The sequence below is a fragment of the Lycium barbarum genome, chromosome 11 (assembly GCF_019175385.1).
Source record: "Lycium barbarum isolate Lr01 chromosome 11, ASM1917538v2, whole genome shotgun sequence".
NCBI lineage: Eukaryota > Viridiplantae > Streptophyta > Magnoliopsida > Solanales > Solanaceae > Lycium > Lycium barbarum.
The window spans coordinates 113,938,201-113,958,847 of record NC_083347.1 but is presented as its reverse complement, the minus strand read 5'-3'; the positions used below and the strand labels follow the sequence as shown (position 1 = coordinate 113,958,847).

Sequence of the window (20,647 nt, the reverse complement as noted above, 5' to 3'; positions counted from 1 at the left end):
CGGAGATCTGCATTTCCTGCCGTACAAAGCCTCATATGGTGCCATCTGAATACTGGAGTGGTAGCTGTTATTATAAGCGAATTCAACAAGCGGCAAATGGTCGTCCCAGCTACCTCTGAAATCAATAACACAGGCACGCAACATATCTTCCAATGTCTGAATAGTGCGCTCTGCCTGACCATCGGACTGGGGATGAAATGCTGTACTCAGACTCACCTGGGTCCCCAATCCCTCCTGGAATGATCTCCAGAACTTAGCTGTAAACTGGGCACCTCTATCAGAAATAACAGACACAGGAACTCCGTGCAGTCTCACAATCTCCTTAATATATAGCCTTACATAATCTTCAGCTGAGTATGTAGTCCGGACTGGAAGAAAGTGAGCTGATTTTGTCAGCCGATCAACGATAACCCAAATAGAGTCGTACCTCCGTGGAGTGCGAGGTAAACCTGTAATAAAGTCCATATTAATGATCTCCCACTTCCACGTCGGTACCTCCATCTCCTGCAATAGCCCACCGGGCTTCTGGTGCTCAATCTTAACCTGCTGGCAATTTGGACACTGAGCAACGAACTCTGCTATATCTCTTTTCATACCGTCCCACCAACATAGGCATCTGAGATCATGGTACATCTTCGTCGACCCTGGGTGAACAGAATATCGAGCACTATGTGCTTCACCCATAATTTGCCGCCGCAGCCCTGCAACGTCAGGTACACATACTCTGCCTTCACATAATAATACCCCTTCAGGCGAAATTTCAAACTGAGTCTTTTCTTTATTAAGGGCCACATCTCTGTACTGTGCCAAAACAGGATCTTCGAGCTGACGCTGCTTAACCTCTTTCATAAGGGATGATTCAACCACCTCTCGAACAGAAACTCCAGCATCTCCAGAATCTGCCAAACGGACTCCAAGGCTGGCTAACTGATGAATATTACGAACCATTTCTTTCTTATCAGACTGCACACCAATCAAACTGCCCATGGACTTTCGGCTAAGCGCATCTGCTACAACATTAGCTTTCCCTGGATGGTAGAGAATATCAACATCATAATCCTTCAGCAACTCTAACCACTGCCTCTGTCGCAAATTCAATTCTTTCTGTCTGAAAATATATTGGAGGCTCTTATGGTCCATATAAATATCAACGTGGACCCCATATAAGTAATGCCGCCAAATCTTCAAAGCATGAATAACCGCGGCTAACTCCAAATCATGTGTGGGATAATTCTTCTCGTGCGGTCTGAGCTGCCGGGAAGCATAGGCTATGACTCGACCGTGCTGCATCAACACACAACCCAAACCCGTACCAGAGGCATCACAATAAACCACATACCCGTCTGGTCCTTCTGGAAGAGCCAAAACTGGAGCTGTAATTAATTTTTGCTTCAACATCTGAAAGCTGCGCTCACAAGCATCAGTCCACTGAAATTTCGCTGCCTTCTGAGTTAACTTTGTCAGCGGTGCCGCAATAGAAGAAAAACCCTCTACAAACCTTCTGTAATAACCGGCCAACCCCAGAAAACTGCGTACCTCTGTAGGTGTAGTAGGCCTGGGCCAATTCTGTACAACTTCAATTTTCTGCGTATCAACCTGGATACCATCTGCTCCGACTATATGCCCCAAAAATGCCACAGAAGTTAACCAGAATTCACATTTCGAAAATTTAGCATATAATTGCTGCTGCCGAAGAGTGCCAAGCACTGTTCTCAGATGATCAGAGTGCTCCTCTGCTGATCGTGAATAAACCAATATATCATCGATAAACACAATCACAAACATATCAAGGAAAGGTCAAAATACCCGATTCATCAAATCCATGAATACCGCTGGAGCATTAGTCAGCCCGAAAGACATAACTCTGAATTCATAATGCCCGTACCGGGTCCTGAAAGCAGTCTTCGGAATATCAGACTCTCGTACCCGTACCTGGTGATAACCCGAACGCAGATCTATCTTCGAGAAATATTTGGCACCTTGCAACTGATCAAATAAATCATCAATCCGGGGGAGGGGATATCTATTCTTGATAGTCACCTTATTTAATTGCCTGTAGTCAATACACATCCGCAGTGACCCGTCCTTCTTTCTCACAAATAACACCGGCGCTCCCCAGGGTGATGTACTGGGTCTGATGAAACCTTTTTCTAATAAATCTTTCAACTATTCCTTCAATTCTTTTAATTCTGCCGGAGCCATTCTGTATGGAGGAATAGATATGGGCTGCGTATCTGGCAACAAATCAATAGCAAAGTCTATCTCCCGCTCAGGCGGGAGACCCGGAAGCTCATCTGGAAATACATCTGAAAATTCATTAACAACCGGAACTGACTGCAAAGTAGGTGCCTCGGCTGTAGTATCGTGTACACGAACTAGGTGATAAATATAACCCTTCTAAATCATCTTCTTAGCCTTGAGGTATGAAATAAACTTACCCCTCGGCGACGCTGTACTCCCGGACCACTCTATAACTGGTTCCCCCGGGAACTGGAAAAGAACTACCTTCTGCTGACAGTCAACATTAGCATAACAGGACGCTAACCAGTCCATGCCCATAATAACATCAAACTCTAGCATATCTAACTCTATCAAATCAGCTTTAGTACAACGATCAGATATGATAACAGAACAATCCCGATAAACTTGTCTGGCTATAACAGAATCCCCTACAAGTGTAGCTACCTCAAAAGGCTCTATCGGCTCGGATTCTATCCCAATCTCATTAGCAACAAGTGGAGCAATATATGATAAAGTCGAACCAGGATCAATCAATGCATACACAGATCGAGAGAAAACCAGTAAAGTACCTGTAACAACATTTGGCGAAGCCTCCTGATCCTGGCGGCTAGCCAATGCATATATGCGGTTCGAAGGACCGCTAGAACCTGAAGCACTGCCGCGACCTCGACCGCGACCTGCCTGTACCGGCATACCTCGCCCCGCAGGGCGCACAGCTGAGGGAGTAGAAGATGAACCTGCGCTTGATCCCGTCGGCTGAACTGTACTGCCAGAACCACTCGCCATCGGACAATCGCGCATAATATGGCCCTGACGGCCGCAAGAAAAACAAGCCCCAGTAGCTCGATAGCACTCCCCTGGGTGTGATTTACCGCAATAAGAACAACGAGGCCTGGGTGGTCTGGACTGGCTGGGACCTCTGGCTGTCTGTGAACCTGAAGCTCTAGAACTCTGACCAGCCCCAGATGGTCCTACACTATCAAATCTCCTGCCGGCTGACTGCGTACCCCGGCCTGACGGAGGAAAATATCTGCCTGGCTGCTGCTGCTGAGGCTGTCCGCCTCGATAATCTCCAGAATAACCTGCGGATCTGGCCCTCTTGGGCGGCCTCCTGTCCCGATCTCTGCTGGAATAATCAGCTCTATGTCGGTCCTCCATACCCAGGGCATAAGCCTGTAGTCGGGCAATATCCATGTCTGTCTACAATGCCACCGCCATACAACCATCAATCAAATAGCGGCCTAACCCCATCACGTATCTGTGCATCCGATCGGCCATATCTGCTACTATGGCAGGTGCATACCGGGCCAAAGAATCAAACTCCATATTATACTCACGGACGCTCCGACCCCTCTGCTGCAGATGCAAAAATCGGTCAACCCGCGCCTGCCGTAACTCTGGGGGCAAAAAGTGGCGAGTGAAAGCAGTCACGAACTCGTCCCAAGTAGCTGGGGGAGCACCCTCACCCCTAGATAGCTCCCAGGACTCATACCAGTGAGCAGCAACATCCCGTAGTCTATGCGAAGCCAACTCAACAGACTCAGTCTCTGAAGCCCTGACCAAATCTAGTGAGCGCCGCATCCCCCGAATAAAGTCATGGGGGTCCTCGTCGGGCTTAGACCCGTAAAACTCTGGAGGGCCACATAATAGAAACTCTCGAACCCTCAGGCTGTCATGCCTGTCGTCATCATCATCACCTCTCAGCCCGCGTCTGCGAGCCTGTCCCGCTACCAGAGTGGTCAATAACTGCACAGCCTCTCTCAGTGTCCTGTCCTCCGCCCCTGGCTGGAGCTAATGGTGAAGCTGCTCCAGACTCCTCTGACGATGAAGACGTAGCAGAGTCTGCTGGACGGGACGCAATATCACGCATTATCTGAGCGATGGTTCGAGTACCCCTCTGAGCCCGGCTGGTCTCTCCTACCACGCCCTTTTTCTTCTGGGCGGCCGTCGCCTTTTTCGGAGGCATCACTGAAAGAAAACAACAACAGATCAGAACAGAATCATCCTAATAGCACAGCTCTATCGCACGATCTAAGATTCAAAGAAAGGAAACATCCTAAATGTCCTGTAGCTTCCTGTTTATAGATGTGCTGCACAACACACCGATAAACAAGACTCTACTAGACACGGTCTGTAGACATTCCGAGGACAAACCGCTCTGATACCACTTCTGTCACGACCCAACCCCGTAGGCCGTGACTAGGGCCCAATCTGGGCACCCAAACACATCTATCAAATGCTATCTCAAAATTTTATCAAACGCATTCAAGTATATAACAGAAGCCATCAAGGCTATATTTCAAATTTAGACAATTTCCAGAAAAATTTCGGCAGAGTTTCCTTTGTTTTTTCGGACTATTCAAAATAACCCTGTACACAACAAATATGTTAGGCCCCGTGTTTTCGTACGATTGGAAATCGAGAAATAACTATGACTCGGGTGTTAGAAGGACCTAATTTAATTTGTTTTGTGAATATGACTATGTTGGTTGTGAAATCTTTAATGCTAAGACCTCGGGGAAGGCCGAGGATAAATTTGGAATTTCGGAAATTAGTTTCGGGAATTACAAATCGGGACTTTTCAAGAATTGGGCCAAAGAAATAAAAATTTCAATTGAAGCCCAAAGGAAAGAGAAGGGGCCGGCCAAGCCCATTTTAAAAGGGTCATGTGCTATGCACATGACCCCAAAAGGATATATACTATGAAGACTTAACAATTCTAGATCAAATTCATAAATCAAGAACACCCACAAAAAAAGAGGGTTCGGCCGAGAGCATTGGAGAAAAGAAAAAAAAAATTCCAAGCTTGTGTGTGATCCAAAAATCTTGGTTTCTACATATTTGTGAAGTACTCAAGGCCCTCTTCAACGGGGTATAATTAGTTTGGTGTAAGATAGACGTTTGCGACAAGTCGGGGTTTCAAGGAAAGGTATGAATTTTGTCCCTTTTATGTTGTAGAAGTGATATGAATATGCTAAGGATTGCAAATAGATAGAAATCCCGTAACTTGGATGTTGGAAAAAAATGTGGGTGTGTGTGTGGAGTGTGTGTTGGCCGTGAGCTTGGGGTGGATAAAAATAATTTGAATTGATCTTGTTTAAGTTGGCATAATGTGTTGGTATGATCCTTGTATCGTAAATGATGGACCGCTAAACTAAATTGGCGTTGAAAAATGATTTTGAATATTATCGGAAAGCGTATACTTTCGGTATCACTATGTATATCAATGTATATTTTGGGTGCTAGAGACTTTAGATATGACTTTACAATGATATTAATGAATTCGGAATGGGACGACGTTAGTTAGAGTGTTCGTCGTGAATTTTAATGTTTTGAAGAATTATGGAAACTAATGGATTTTGGTGCAATTTTGTGTATGTCTTAGATTGAATTTGGAATGTGTGTGACTAGTGTTGGATGGGTAAATGAATACAATTATGTGAATATAGAATTGGGATTTTGAAAGTTTGAATGGAAGTTGCCAACTTAAGAAATCATGTAGAACTTTGAAGCTAGGGTGACTTGATTGTTGTGTATATTGTTTGGTTGATGTGTGGGCTGTGGTGGTTGGTTAATTTGAGCCGAGCTACGCCTCGGGGATGTTAGATTTATAGGGGAAATGCTGCCGAAATTTCGGTGGGCAAATATGGAGTTAAAGGCATTTTTGAGCCTAAGAATCTCAATTGGTAACTTTGACCATTTGCAGATTTTTGACGAAACGGGACGGGACATTTGGAAGAGCTTACGACGTCTGTGAGGTATGTAAAGCTTCCCACTCTTTCATTTGGCGTATCCTAGTGTACTGGTAGAATATGAGACCTCCCGGAGCATTTCTGCTCCTCGAAACCCGATCCACAGAAAAGTTACTATTCATTCAATTCAATTGAAGCCTAAAGGCTCCATTTTGGCTAGAATGCCACTATTCGTCCGAAACCTATCGAAATGTGGTCGGGTAACCTAGAAATGATTATGTATGACCTTTGGCGTATAAATGCTCGTAAAAATATGTTCGCCACCTCACTTTGACTCGAGGTGGGCCCGCTACCCCAAAATGCCCGATTTGCCCCTTCGGGTCACTTTTGAGGATAAGGTTGGATAAGCCACTTATGGTCTTTGGAACGTCCTCTTACGGGACACGTTTTGAACAATTCGATACGCCAATCTATGTTTTAAACTGTAGGCACCATTTTGGAAACGTTTTGTGAAAGGAAACCTTATGTCGACTAAGTATTCGACTATTTTGTAATATGATATGATTTATGAGTTTACTTTGTTTTGAAAGACTATCTTGAAATACGATTTGCATTTGTTTGCTCACGACTCCGCTCGTGCCTTATTATGACTTCGTTCGCCGGTTCCCGGGCCGGTTTTGATTCGTGCGTTTTATGATAATTCGGCTGTATGCTGTGTTACGGTTCCCGAGGCTTCGCCATAGGGCCGGGTTCCGTTTGGAGTTATGCTGTGATATGGCTCGGGATGCGATACGCTCACCGATGATTATGATTATGTTCGGGGATGTACGGAGATTTGAAACCTTCTGGTGTTATGCTGTGTGTGGCGCCAGCGTCGGAGTGGCGACCACGTTCTTAAGCGTTTGCATGATTTTGTTTGCATAAAATATATGTATATGATTTCGATACAGATTTTGACATACCAGTTTGTACCCCACTTTGACATCTGATTTGCTTTCGGTTTTGATCCATATTTCTGTACTCCGTACTTTACATACTCAGTACATATTTCGTACTGACCCTCTCTCTCTGGGGGCTGCGTTTTATGCCCGCAGGTGCAGATATCGGTGATCCTCCGCAGTAGGCTTCACTTCTTGCTTTCCGGAGTACTCTTACTTGGTCCGGAGTCCACTCTTGGTACAGACTACTCTACTCTGTATATACTTTGTATATTTGACAGTTTGGGTACGGCGGGGCCCTGTCTCGCCATATGTTATGTTTTGAATTCGTAGAGGCCTGTAGTCATCTTTGTGGGGCGAGGGTCCTATGTGTATGTTGTCTGATTTTGCTTTCGGGCCTTAAAGCGGTCTGCTTGATATGATGGCCCCAAATGGCCCCTTCTATATATATATTTGTATTTTGACCGGCGATGCCTATTCCGCCGCTTGTTTGAGTTTGATTTGATATGACCGCTTAAGACATATTTTCGATATACATTATGTTTGATATAACTTTTGAAAAATTCTGAAATAAGTTTGGATTCGGAAATGAATATGCGATTTGATCTGGGTACCCAGGTAGGGTGTCAGTCGCGGCCCACAGGGCTGGGTCGTGACAAAATACCACAAAGGCCACACAGGGCCAACAGAACAACATATTCATGTGTGAGCCGACAAGGCTGCCATAAACATATACAAAATGCATGCCGACAAGGCTGCCATAACGAAGGAGATCATATGGACACAACTGTACAGAAGTAGGCACACACACCCACAAATAAGTCTACAGACCTCTACGCAGACCAAACGAATCATATGGCGGAACAGGGCCCCGCCGTACCCATGAACGAATATATACAACATAGCGAACAAAAGTTTATACCAAAAGACGTGCTCTGAAGGGAGGGGAGCACTCCAACAACCAAAGGGGTATCCTACACTGGGGATCACCGAACTGTGCGTCTGTACCTGCGGGCATGAAACGCAGCCCCCGAAGAAAGGGGGTCAGTACGAAATATGTACTGAGTATGCAAAGCAGAATGTACAGAAAGCAAATCCGAGACATAACGAAATGGGAGTATCAAACATAAGTGCAAATTCAATCTTATCAAATTATTTAGTTTCAAATATGTAAGTCATGCATAGGGTACAGAAGAATATGGTCGCCCGCCTGTCGATAGCGCCATAACACAGCATAACACCAGAAAGATTTCAAATCTCCGTATCCCCGTCACATATCACATCACAACATAACGCCATGCACAGCATAACACCAAATATAGATGGAACCCGACCCTCTTTTGCGAGTAGCTCGGTGAACCATACACACAGCATAACTCCGGAGTATATCAAAATGCGCACGATAATATAACCGGCCCGGGAACCGGCGAAAGATATAACAGAACGCACGAGTAGAGTTGTGAGTAGTCATATGCATAAAATCATTATCATAAATTCAAACATAAGTAAAATGATCATATTTGAAAATCGAAATAATAATCTTAACGAATTCTTTCAAAAGTTTCCAAATTTTATAAAGGAGAGTCGCGAGACCCACGGGTGGGTATTTGCCCGGGTCGGGCCCGCCTATGGAAAACATACATATCATATGTCATATAGACTTCTACAAAAATATTGGAGTAACCCGAGCATATTTGTGCAAGATATAGCATTCCAAAAATTACGAACTTCTTTTAAAGTGAATCCCTTTTTATGCAAAATTCGAAAAGCGATTATTTCCAAAAACACAAGGGTTCATATTTCATCACATCATACATAAGAGTGCCAAAGAACATATACGGATCATAACATGCTCGGATTTTGGATTTGAAAGTTTCCTTAAGGCTCTAATTTAGCCTATAAAAACTAAGACATGCCAAAAGAAAGGAAGTTGCCTTACATACCTCGAACGCACTCAAGATAACCAATCTTAAGTAAATATCCAATCTACGCCTCGGGCTCCCCAAGGTTTACAAATACGCCAACGAATACCAACATTAGATAAGGGCATTTAGCCATTCATTCCAGCTAATTATTAAATTCTACAGAAAATTCGGCAGCACTTCCCTTGCAATTAGGCCATCCCGAGAATTTATCTCGCTCAAAATCAACAACAACAACCACAATAACCATCCTAGTAACATCGATAACCAATTCGAAAGGCAAAACAACATTTATAGCTTTCTTTTACATCTTCCCACAACTTTCCAATTATTTGTTTCGACGACTTATATCCAAGCCACACTATCGCTCATACATTCGGTTATTAACCCGAACCCATACTAACAACCTTCAAGAGCATCCTAAACAATCCACATAATATTTCCAACGACCCGAACATTTTTTTTTCCACTGTTTGGCCGAAACAGTCCCCCTTTTTTTTTCTCATTTTTCAAGTCATATTTCGTCTCAACAATCCACAATATCACGTTCTTATTTTCATATAATATACCAATTACATTAACGCACGATAGCCTCAAAACAGCCCGCGAAATCTCCCATCACTCATAAGTCATTAAATGTTCATTTCAAGACTAGAATTCATGACGACGACAACCAACCTACTAAGCGGTAGTAATGCGGTCTTCGACACCATTATAAAACTCACATTCGTCCACAACACACATATATACATATGTTAAGGATTCCTATATATACGAATTTCGTCCAATGCACAAAGTTCTCCATTCTACAACAATTTAACATGATACAAGAATAAATTTATCAATCCAATACCACACAACACACCCCCCACTTACACGGCCAACATGCCAAACACACAACCCAACTTCAACATTCTATATTTCATGATTTCTATCCATTTTAGCATACTACAATAGGCATACAAGATTCACAATACATAAACAAGATGAAATCGTACCTTTGTTCTTCACTTCCTCCAATAGTTAGGGTTTGCAATTGGGCACAACTAGTGGTTGGATGACCCAAACAACTCTTCCACGCTACTTAGGGATTTCAATATAGTGGGTTTGTATCAAGGAAATATTTTTAGAAGAGCTAGAAATTGATTTGGTTTTTCTCTTGTGGTGGCCGAAACAGTGGGGTGGAGAGAGCTCCCAATTTGTCTTGTTTTATGCTAAGTGTTGAATTGAGAATGAGGAGAGAAGACTTAGTTTTTCATCCTTTATGTGTTCACAAAATGTCCACATTGCCCTTGGCCCACACAATGTGTTGGACCAATTAAATTTGGCCACACAATGTGTGGGACCCCTTTAAATTTACATGGCCACATGGCCCTTTTTGCACAAGATTTTTAATCCCAATTTTATGAATTGTGGTCCCAATTTTTCCTAGGTGTTCAATGCCGACAATTTCATATATAACTTATGTCTCAAAAAAAAATCAAAAGGTCAAAAATCCCGACTTCAAATCCCGGAATAGTCTTGGCCTTAAATTATCATAATTAATCCGAGTTGTCCCGATGTATAAAAATACGGGACGTAACAGAAATAACGGGAGTTAACTGAAGTTCATCGAAAAATACGATAAAAATATACTTAAAATGCAAGTAAAATACATATCTGGTGAAGTGAAAATAGGGTCATTAATAAGAAAAGATACCTCTTGGAGAGCATGAACATTTTTACTCTTGTCCAATAACAAAAACTTCAGATCTGTATTAAAAAATTCCGGTGGCCGGTGGCGGAGGGCATCTAGGAACAGTCATGAAGCTCACTGTTAGGAGCAAAAGGAATTCCATAACTGTTACACCCCGCACTTTCAGAGCATGAGCATGACACGTACATCACCGTAGTAATGGAGTATCGGAGACGCCCATGATGTTTTGGAAGGTACAAGCCATGGGAAGTATGTAACAATGAAGTAAAGGATGAATTACGATCTCGTAAGTCTTAATTAGGAAAGAATATTTTGAAACACAAGAACATGGCCATTATCAAGTATAATAAATGATAAATATCATGTATGGAGAGTTTCGGAAGATTTCGAGATCAAGCAAATTGAAGAAAATAAGTTTGACGAAAATTTGAGAAATGTTGGGCAGATTTTTAGTCAACTTTGGAGGGGCATATCTCCTAGTATATTAGGAGTTTTAAGGTGTTTTAAAAGCCCAAAATGAATTTCGTCGAGTCTAGTTTCTAATGCAACAAACCGCTCGTCGATAGGACATCGGAGTAGAGAATTATGAACGTTACAAACTGAGCTGTCAACGCAGAAACAGGGCTGCTACAGTACCGCTACAGTACTGCTACAGTACTAACGACCCAACTCACTATAAAAGGGCTAAAAACCCCTTTTTCTTCATCAAAAATCCTCCAAATGTTCCAGAATTTTCAGCAAGCAAGAGGGGACTTTGGTGCCACACAAAAGTGAGAATTTTGAGCAAAATTCAAGCTACGGAATACTAATCGAAGTCCGGGCAACGTGTAGATGCGATTATGATTTCAATTTGTGTGGAGTTAGCTTGGAAACAAGTGGATATGGAAGATATTGCTACCTTAGTAAAAATAAGGTATGAATCATTGAATCTTTTCTTTATCAACGTTGATTAAGGAATAAATTTCAAGAATAAACATTATAGTTGTTGTGTTGGTGTTGTTGGCTTATGGATTGAGGGTTGAATAGAATTTTGGATGAAAATACATATATTTATCTTGTATGATGTTGGTATTGTTGTTGTTGATTGGTTGTTGATATTACGATTTCGAGCTAGGCATATAAACAGGGGAGATGTTGCCCGAATTTCGACAAAAAAAAGAATTTTAATTAAGGGCTTAAGACGAGCGTATGATGATGATTCTAACAATAGTATGAATGGTTATATATGTAGATTACGAGGCGACGAATAATCTTAAGTGAATTGCAAGACAGGAAGTAAGTTGAAAGTCGAGAAATTATCTTCCAGGTATGTTAAGGCTAGTCCCCTTCTTTCTAAAGGCATGATCCTTTCGTTATAAACCTTTGTGTCGTACCCATAATATCATTGGTTCCGCAAATGCTAGAAGTTCACGAATTTCGTGATCCTTGTGATGTTATTGAGCTTCTAAAGGCATGATTCTTTCCTACCAAACTATGCATGAATTCCATGAAAATTTTCATTTCCAAGAATGTTAGAGATTCATGACCCTTAAAGTTTTATGATGGCAAAGATGAATAATTCTTTTTATGATAACCATGATGATGATTATGAGGTATTTTTTTATCTAAGCTCCAAGGCATACGGATTTCATGTTATTATGAGATGATTTTTTATTCATAGATATTTCCATGTACATGAGCTTTATATTATTATGATGACTATGATGAGAACGATTTTATGTTTAAAGGCTCCAAGTTTATGATTTCAATGACAATATGACAATATTGAGCTATCTTTTGACCTTTCTTAATTTATTCATTGTTGTTGGTCTACCTTATAATAATTGTTCCTTCAAGGTGAGACAAAGCGACGATGATTATTCCATAATATAATCGGAGGTTACTGACCTTACGTCACCCCAATGTACTTATAGCTTTTATTTGGCTCTCATGCATGCTTTATATATATGTATGCATTTTCTCACACCGCGCGGCGCTATAGTCGGTCGGGCATGGCACGTAGATGTGCACACCACTGCAGTGGGCATGTTATGATATTGCCCCGGACGCGGGCTAATAATGATAACACCGAACCTTAATGGTCGGACACCGAGCCTTAATGGCCGGGCATGGTACTATGTATATGAATGTTTTTTTTTAAAGGCTAAGCATGCATGACATCCGCCTTACGAGGCATTCAGATGTACAGGTTGTCTTTCTTATTCCTTATTACTTTTCATATCTATGTTATGTTGTTACTCATGCCTTACATACTCAGTACATTATTCGTACTGACGTCCCTTCTTGTGGACGCTGCGTTTCATGCCACACAGGTGTATACAGATGAGTAGAGGATATTGCTAGAAAATGTTCCAACTGGATTGGCGAGCTCCATTTCTTTCCGGAGTGTTGCCGAGTCAGAGTATCTATGTTATGGTATATTGATTTATGTTAGAGACTTTGCAGACAGAGTCACGTACATAGCATTTCAGTCTTGCAAGTGGCTCTGCAAGCCGAAGTATCATTATGCATTATGTTACAAATTTCATATGCTTACAGATTTTACTTGATTTGAGAAAGACGAAAGGAATGTTTTTGAAAAGCTTTCATTATGCATTTCATTTCGTGATTTAAGAGTCCAGTGAGATTGTAAATATAACGAGAACCAGCGGGTTCGCTCGGCTCTAAGTAAAGGGTCGGGTGTCCATCATGCCCTATCAGGACTCGGGTATGACAATAACAAACTCTGAAAACACCTACATAAATCAATTAACTAATGGTGGAATACGTTTTCGCCAAAAATAGAAAATCAGATACTTAATTAGCATGAAACTAACTTACGGGAGGGATGGAAAATCCATAATGAACTTTGTGAGCACCAACATAAATCACTTAACTAATCACCGAAACCAGAAAACTGACTCCAGCATGGAAGTGATTAGTGAAGATCCATAACATACCTTACAGCACCAAAGAAAAAAATACCTATTGGAGAACATTTACATTTTTACTCTTGTCCAATAACAAAAACTTCAGATCTGTATTCAAAAATTCCGGTGGCCGGCGGCGGAGGGCATCTAGGAACAGTCATGGCGGTTAAATGATTTGGTCTTTAATATTTTCTGTTCAAATAGGCTGGTCTTGTAATTGCTACAGATCTGACCATGCAATTGCTAGAGATCTGACCGGAAAAGAGAAGACGACTGACGCCGGTCAGATCATGCCGGAGAAAGACGCCGGAGAAGACGGTGGTCTAAAACGACATGAGGATGAATGATACATGGATCCCTCAAAACAAAAAACAAAAAACCTTTAAACTTCCACTGAATACAGGGAAAGATGAAATCTGTGGCTTAGTAAAGCCCAAAAAGAAACAAAGATGATGAGGGAGAACACAAAAATAATAGAGAATCTTACGTATTTTAGGAAATAGAGTTGAATTTTGGCAGTAAAAGGTTGAAATTAATGAGCAGTTAATACAGAGTAAAAAAAGGAAGTGAAAGAAATCAGAAACTGATTTGAAAAGCACGAAATTAGGGAGATGGAAGTTAGAAACGTATATTTAGGAAAAGGGGAGAGAGAGAAAGTGTGCAGCTAAAAAATAGGGGTGTGGGGAGTGGTAAGTTAATTGGTAGAAAAGTGGGTAGTTATAAGTTGTAAAAATATAATATTATAGCTACTAAACTTAATTATTAAAAAATATAGTTATGTTCCATAAATATGTAACATAATAAGCTATGCCAAGTAAAATTTACTTCAAAGAATCGCTGATGAGTTGGGGGAGCTATTTACTGATAAAGAAATACAGAAAATGGTAGAAGAGGCAGATTGTGATCGTGATGGAGAGGTTAATGTTGAAGACTTCATGAGAATGATAAGAAGAACCAACTTTGGACATTAAGGAGTTTCATTCCGGCGCCATATTGCTACATTACCGGAATGTGTGTTATCCAAGTTTGTGTTAACAAGCAATATATATATATATATATATATATATATATATATATATATATATATATATATATATATATATATATATATATATATATATTTACTTTGTCATAGTCTACATGGGATAAGAGACTATTTATGGAAGGGACAAGTAAACAGGTTGAAAAGGCCAAGTGGATGTTGTATAGTGTGTGGTTTAGGGTGTGACAAAAGTAATCTTGGACTTGCTTGGAATCAGAGGAAATCGAGGTTATAAATATGAAATCAAGAAGCATATCATTGTGCTATTAGGATTGTAAATGGAACCCTAGATTAAGGATGACACAACAAAATTACAGGCCTAAAACTGATTTTTAACGAGCAGCCAATTTTTTTCTCCACACTTGTTATTTATAGTGTAGTATTTTTAAAAAGTATAAAGTTTTTAACTTTACATAGTAATACTATTGCTATTATGTATATGAGTAAGGATTAATTCAAGTTAATAAGATCTTAACCATGTGTTTGCAATACAATTCATTGGATTTTTTTGTATAAATTTTATTTATTAATATGAAGATATGGGTAGTTTAATTCAAAACTCTAAAAATATTCCTACCATAAAAAGTAGGCATATTTTTTTTCTTTCTTTTTGTTTCTTATTATTGTTAGATATATACCCTACTCTAACCTTGTAATTTCTATCATATTCTTGTCGTGAAATTTATTTTAGGTATACTAGATATACTCAATGGATACAACAAATAATTAATAAAGTTCGAATAAATAAGGACACGTGATCATAATGCAATAATATTCATACATTTTTTTCTGGACGAAATGGTCTTCCAGCAATTTTTCATCTTCAGGTTTCGAGCAACTCGGTCGTCTGGAAACGCAGTGTCCTTCTGATCCTCTCATTATCCCAAGATGCCTAATAACAACTGCATAATCGGCTAGAAATAAGGAATCGACAGCTTCTGTCAATGAAGCCTAGGGAATCACATGCTGATTATATTATTATCTGTTTCCTTGATGTAGGACGAGTAATATAAACAAGAACCAAATTTGATGAATAAAACGACTATTTCACAAATAGCCTATAAGAGAGAGCTTGCTCCCTTAAAGAAGAAAATACTAGGTTAACAAGTGTTTAGATAGAATTGGTACGTGTTGCGGAAGATCGTGAATTAACTAGAACACACAAAATAAATAGAGAAGAAGAAATGACACAAGGATATAACTTGAGGTTCGGCTAAGCTTATGTCCTGGAGGCAGAAGCAAAGAGAGTTTCTCACGATATATAAATGAGAAGAATATATAGTACAAGAGATCCCCAATTACAACCCATTTATATAGATCCCATATAGTTTTCAAACCAACAAGAGTAATGGTTTTCCGAACCTACAAAGGTAATAGAGTTCAAAAACTTACAAGGATAACAGGTTTCTTAAACCTATATATTTACAGGGAAAATGGGTTTCCCATAAATCGGCCTACTAGAAAATCTGACATAATTAAAATTTACAAAATTCAAGACACAAGAAACAAATCTTTCCCTTGGCTTGAATTATCTTCATCAACATGAACAAATCTTTAAGTCTTGCCTTCAATCCTTATTAACTGCACACACCAATTAAGTCTCGACAATGCCTAAACTTGTTAGTCGGGACTGCCTTGGTCATCATATCAGCTCGATTATCACGTTTAGACGACATTTTCCATAAATAAACATTGCCGGAATATATCACTGCCCCTTAAGTTTGTTAGTAAATTTCATTTAGACACTCGAACTATCGTCTATTCCAATTGAACACTTGAACATATGATAAAGTGTGTTCCTATTAGATACTTTCGCTTTAAACTTTGAAGAACTTTCGCGTATACAAATTAAGAGCTTGTTAAGTAGTCGCATAAAATGTGACACCTCCTTTAATTATACATCATCATAATTGGAACATGAGGTTTTACGGCTTATTAAGGCAGTGAGGCTAATGCGTGCAATTAAAGGAGATGAGATATTTTAAGTGGTTAACTTATTTATATAGCGTTTGAAAAAATACGCAAAAACTTTTTCAAAATTTTAGTCGGAAGTGTCTAATAGAAACACTTTATTGAAGTGTCCGATACTTTTAGAGGAAAAGTCATACCACCAGTAGTTTTCACAAAAGAAAACTTGGGAGTATTCAAAAACGTCATAAACATCATTCAAAAGCTATGAACCATAATTCGAAAGAAAAAATACAGCAACCCAGACGCTATTGTTACACAATTTTCGTCCAAACAGTGACAAAGTCGTCAATTTGATAATTCTTTTTTATTATTTATCATTGTAACATTCATCTTATGTGGATTGTTCTTCCGTCCTGTTTAGTGAGTAGGAAACAAATAACCTGGTTTAGATACCCGTAAAGGAAAAAATTACACGAATTAAGAACACAGTTCCCCAAAATTTACCGTATTTGTTTCATTACTCAAATAGTGCAATCACATGCTTCAAACACGAATGACACTGTATAACTTAACAGCCTATGATCGTATCTATATAGAAGATCATTCCAAATATTTCATAGAAGATCGTTTTCTTCTTCTCTTCCCAGGATTATTCCGCTGAAGTTCACACAAGAAGAAGAGAGTTTTCACAGAGAGAGGGAAAGAGACTTTCCTTTTTATTCTCCTAAAAAGAACGTACACTTTTATAACGAGAAGCTCCAACATTAGGACTTTTTCTGAAGAGACACATATACTCTCCAAAGAGTTTTTCGACGGTTGTCTCTTTTTTCTCTTTACATAATTCCAGGTTGAACCACATGGGTGTACTGAATCCAAGTTCCTTCAAGATATTCAGGAGAGAGCTCCGCGATCTACTCATGCACCGATATATTCCTTCCAAGCCATTTTCGAAGTTGTCAAGGTGAGCCTCGAATGGTTCCAACCTAGTTTCCAAGTTCATTTTTCCTTCTTGGCCTTCACATGATAATCTTCCCTTGTTTACCAATAATCGTGAAACCAATGACCATTTAGATACCTTTGGCTTCAAAAGTGGAACAGACAAGAAGGACAAGAACATTTGAAAAATGGAAACACGCACTGCATTGGCTTCCTTAAGTGTTTTAATCATATCTACTGTGTGTTGATCTGCATCTTTGGGTATGAATGACCGTTCAGTCTCCTGATCCATTTGTTTTAAGACCACGACTAATCGTTTAGATTCCTTCTTAATCTTCTTGCTGAAGGCGGTGAATTTGGTCATGCTGGTTTCTGTTGTTGAATCTTTTTTCCTCCTTTTGAGAGAGGATTGAAGATCTCGAACATTTTCTTTATATTGCAAGACGAGTTCCCTTGTAGTGCCACAAAGATCAAGAAGCCTCACGGATTTATCCAATAAATCTTCAACCATTTTCCCAAGACGATATTGGGAGAAGGCTTGAAGGGTTTGAGGCAAGTTAAGTAGAACATTCACACACTTGTATAACTCCTCTAGACCGAGTAGACCATTGTACACAGCCTCTGCTGATGATGTGGGTGATATTTCCAATGCTTTGAGATTATTGATGGCCTCTTTAAGTTTTTCAGTGCTTTGATGGGAACTTCCAGGCACACTGATTGATCGAACATGGTTCGAATGTGATCTTCCGGGCAAACTAATTGATCGAAAGTGGTTGGATTTTGAAGAAGTAGTAGGCATTGTTGGTGTTTTATTTTCTTGAGAGGAAAGTACTCTCTATAGTTGTGATCACATACGGTTTGAGAGAAAGCACTATTTTTTGTGATGGGCAATTAATAAGACTCTAGCAATGTTATTTATTTATAAGGGAAAAAAGATAAGAAATGGTGTTGGGAATAAGAATCTTATCATGAGCATATGATAGTAACATGAGCATTTCTTGGAATTTGGTAAGGTGCTACATATTTGGCCTGCAAGGTCTATAATTATTTCCACTTATTTAATCTTCATTGTCATTAAATTTTGAACATGGGTTACTGAAGTGGTCTTAGCTGGAGGAGCGGAACAGAAGGATAACAAGTCATAATCTTGTTCATAATGGAGATTCACGAATAAATTAAATACTTATATTTGTGCATGTATGGATGGTTGGCCATGTTCTTTTCATAATCTTTATTACTAGTGTAATTGTTGTAGATCAACCAATTAGTAGGCAGTAAATAAACTTAATGCTTTTACGTATGATATACTTATGTCTGGTTCATTATTAAATGTCTATTCCAAGTTAATTTGAAGCTTTATTCAGAAGCCATTTTTTCATGGATACTTAGCTAAAACTGTAATTTGTTACTGCAAGTTATTAGAGGCAGACCTATGTGTACGGTAAGGGGTCATTATGTTAACTTTAGAAAATAATTATGTATATATACCTTGAAAAACGAGCATATGTATTATTAGGCACCTTGATAAAAAAAAGTTGGTTGGGGGCACTGGTTGAAGGCTTGAAGCTGCTGCTTTGCTTAGTTGTGATCTATGTTCGAATATGTCACATTCCTTAGGGATTTTAATTGGTTTAATTTGAACGATTTCAAGCCATGATTTTGTTTTTATTTTTTACTTTTTACTTTTTACTTTACCCCACTTTGTTGGAGTATGTTGTTGTTGTTTACTTTTTACTTTAGTTTTCGTCCCCTCTTCCTCCGCCCATTTTTTCTTTTGATTAAACCTCTCATTGAAAAAGTTTAAATCGCTTCTCTCTCCACGTTATAGAGAACAAAACCTAGAAATTCTTCGTCAAATTCTATAGTCATCTTCTCACACAGTCCGCCATGGCACCACCTGTCAATCATCACTAAAAGTTTTATCGGTGTCCGTGAGACCCAACAAGTTAGTGGTGCTCCCAGTATTTTCGAATCCTGTATCGGCTTCTCGTCACTCAATTATGAACATACACATTCGAGATGAAAGAACTAGCTAGTTAAATTGATTTGTAGATGCATCATACAATCAGGATATGAAAATTCAAAAGGATAATTAGGAGATGAATAGGTTAGTACTAGAAATAAAATTTGAGATCTAAACAAACAGAGATCCAATCGCATTAATTACTTGAATAAGTACTGAATTGACAGATGTAAATTAGTTGTGCACGAGTGGCTTGACGTGCTAATGATTCCCTCATTAATGTAACGCTTAATACAGCTTACTAATTCCAATATGGACTTCCATTTTATATTAAGTCCACTTCTGCAGCAGAATCAGGAGAGGTTTATTAAATAATGTACTACTCATTGGTTCTATACTTTTTTCCACCTCTATTTGCCTTTTCCAAGATTTTGCTTTTTCTTATTTCTCATATTAATTTCTCCTTTGTTTAAATCACAAAAGTATTGGGTAAATCATGAAAAGTGAGATAATGAGAATAATTATCTATTTCCAACATCTAAATTATTCAAGAGGATGGTCTTGCTAATAGGTATATGAACTCTATTATATTGTGTTCTATTCCGCAACTAAAAAAACGTTGGTTGTCCTTATAGAAGTATGAATAATAATGACATATATCTCTTTTGTAGCCACTATGGAGTGGATTTTTCTGCTTATGTTTTCTTCAATGATGCAACAATAGAAGAGATCATACTGCATGTCTGATTCATCACTCAGCTTTGTTAGTGGTTCAGTTATTGTTGGTGAATAGTGCCTTAATAATTTGTCGACCTATTATAATTTTGACTACCAAAACACCCAAAGTTGAACGTCAAGTACTAGAACCTGGTTCATAGTACTGGCACGTTAGGAATTTCTCTTAACAGAACATCACTAAAAACGATGAGTAGATTCGGTTGAAAAAACTCTTTATAATCTAAAAGACTAAATCCTAGTCACTTAACAGCCTTCAATCAATAGGACTTTTAGCTACTAATTCCAAGCTAATCTCTTACCCAATTAATCAGATCATTTGACCAAAGTCAAAATCAGCCAAACCCGAGCTGAGTGAGCAACGACATCAGTAGGATGTTTGTCTTCTTCTCAACCCTTTACAAGTTAGAAGAAGTGCTTCCATACAAGCACAAAATCTTTCCTCTTTTTAAACAATGAGGGACAAAGTTACTATACAAAAAAGAACTTTGTTTAAATTCATTTCCCTCCATTTTGAAAGTGCAAGAGGGAGGGTGAATTGTAAATTTTTCGATCTGTTAGTCGACTAGGTTGAATCGGTAGTCGACTGTTTGCTCAGAGAATGCTAAAGTAAAGTACAGAAGATAAATGACACAAGTATTTTATACTGGTTCAGATTCAAT

The 20,647-nt window shown here is 39.3% G+C and overlaps 1 protein-coding gene across 1 annotated transcript; it reads right to left on the bottom strand.

Moving 5' to 3' along the window:
• Nucleotides 1-17,075: 17,075 nt before the first annotated feature.
• LOC132620146 (uncharacterized) lies at nucleotides 17,076-18,086 on the bottom strand. The gene has a single exon (XM_060334846.1). The coding sequence runs from the start codon at nucleotides 18,084-18,086 to the stop codon at nucleotides 17,076-17,078; it is 1,011 nt and encodes a 336-aa protein (XP_060190829.1).
• Between the last annotated feature and the right edge of the window lie 2,561 nt (nucleotides 18,087-20,647).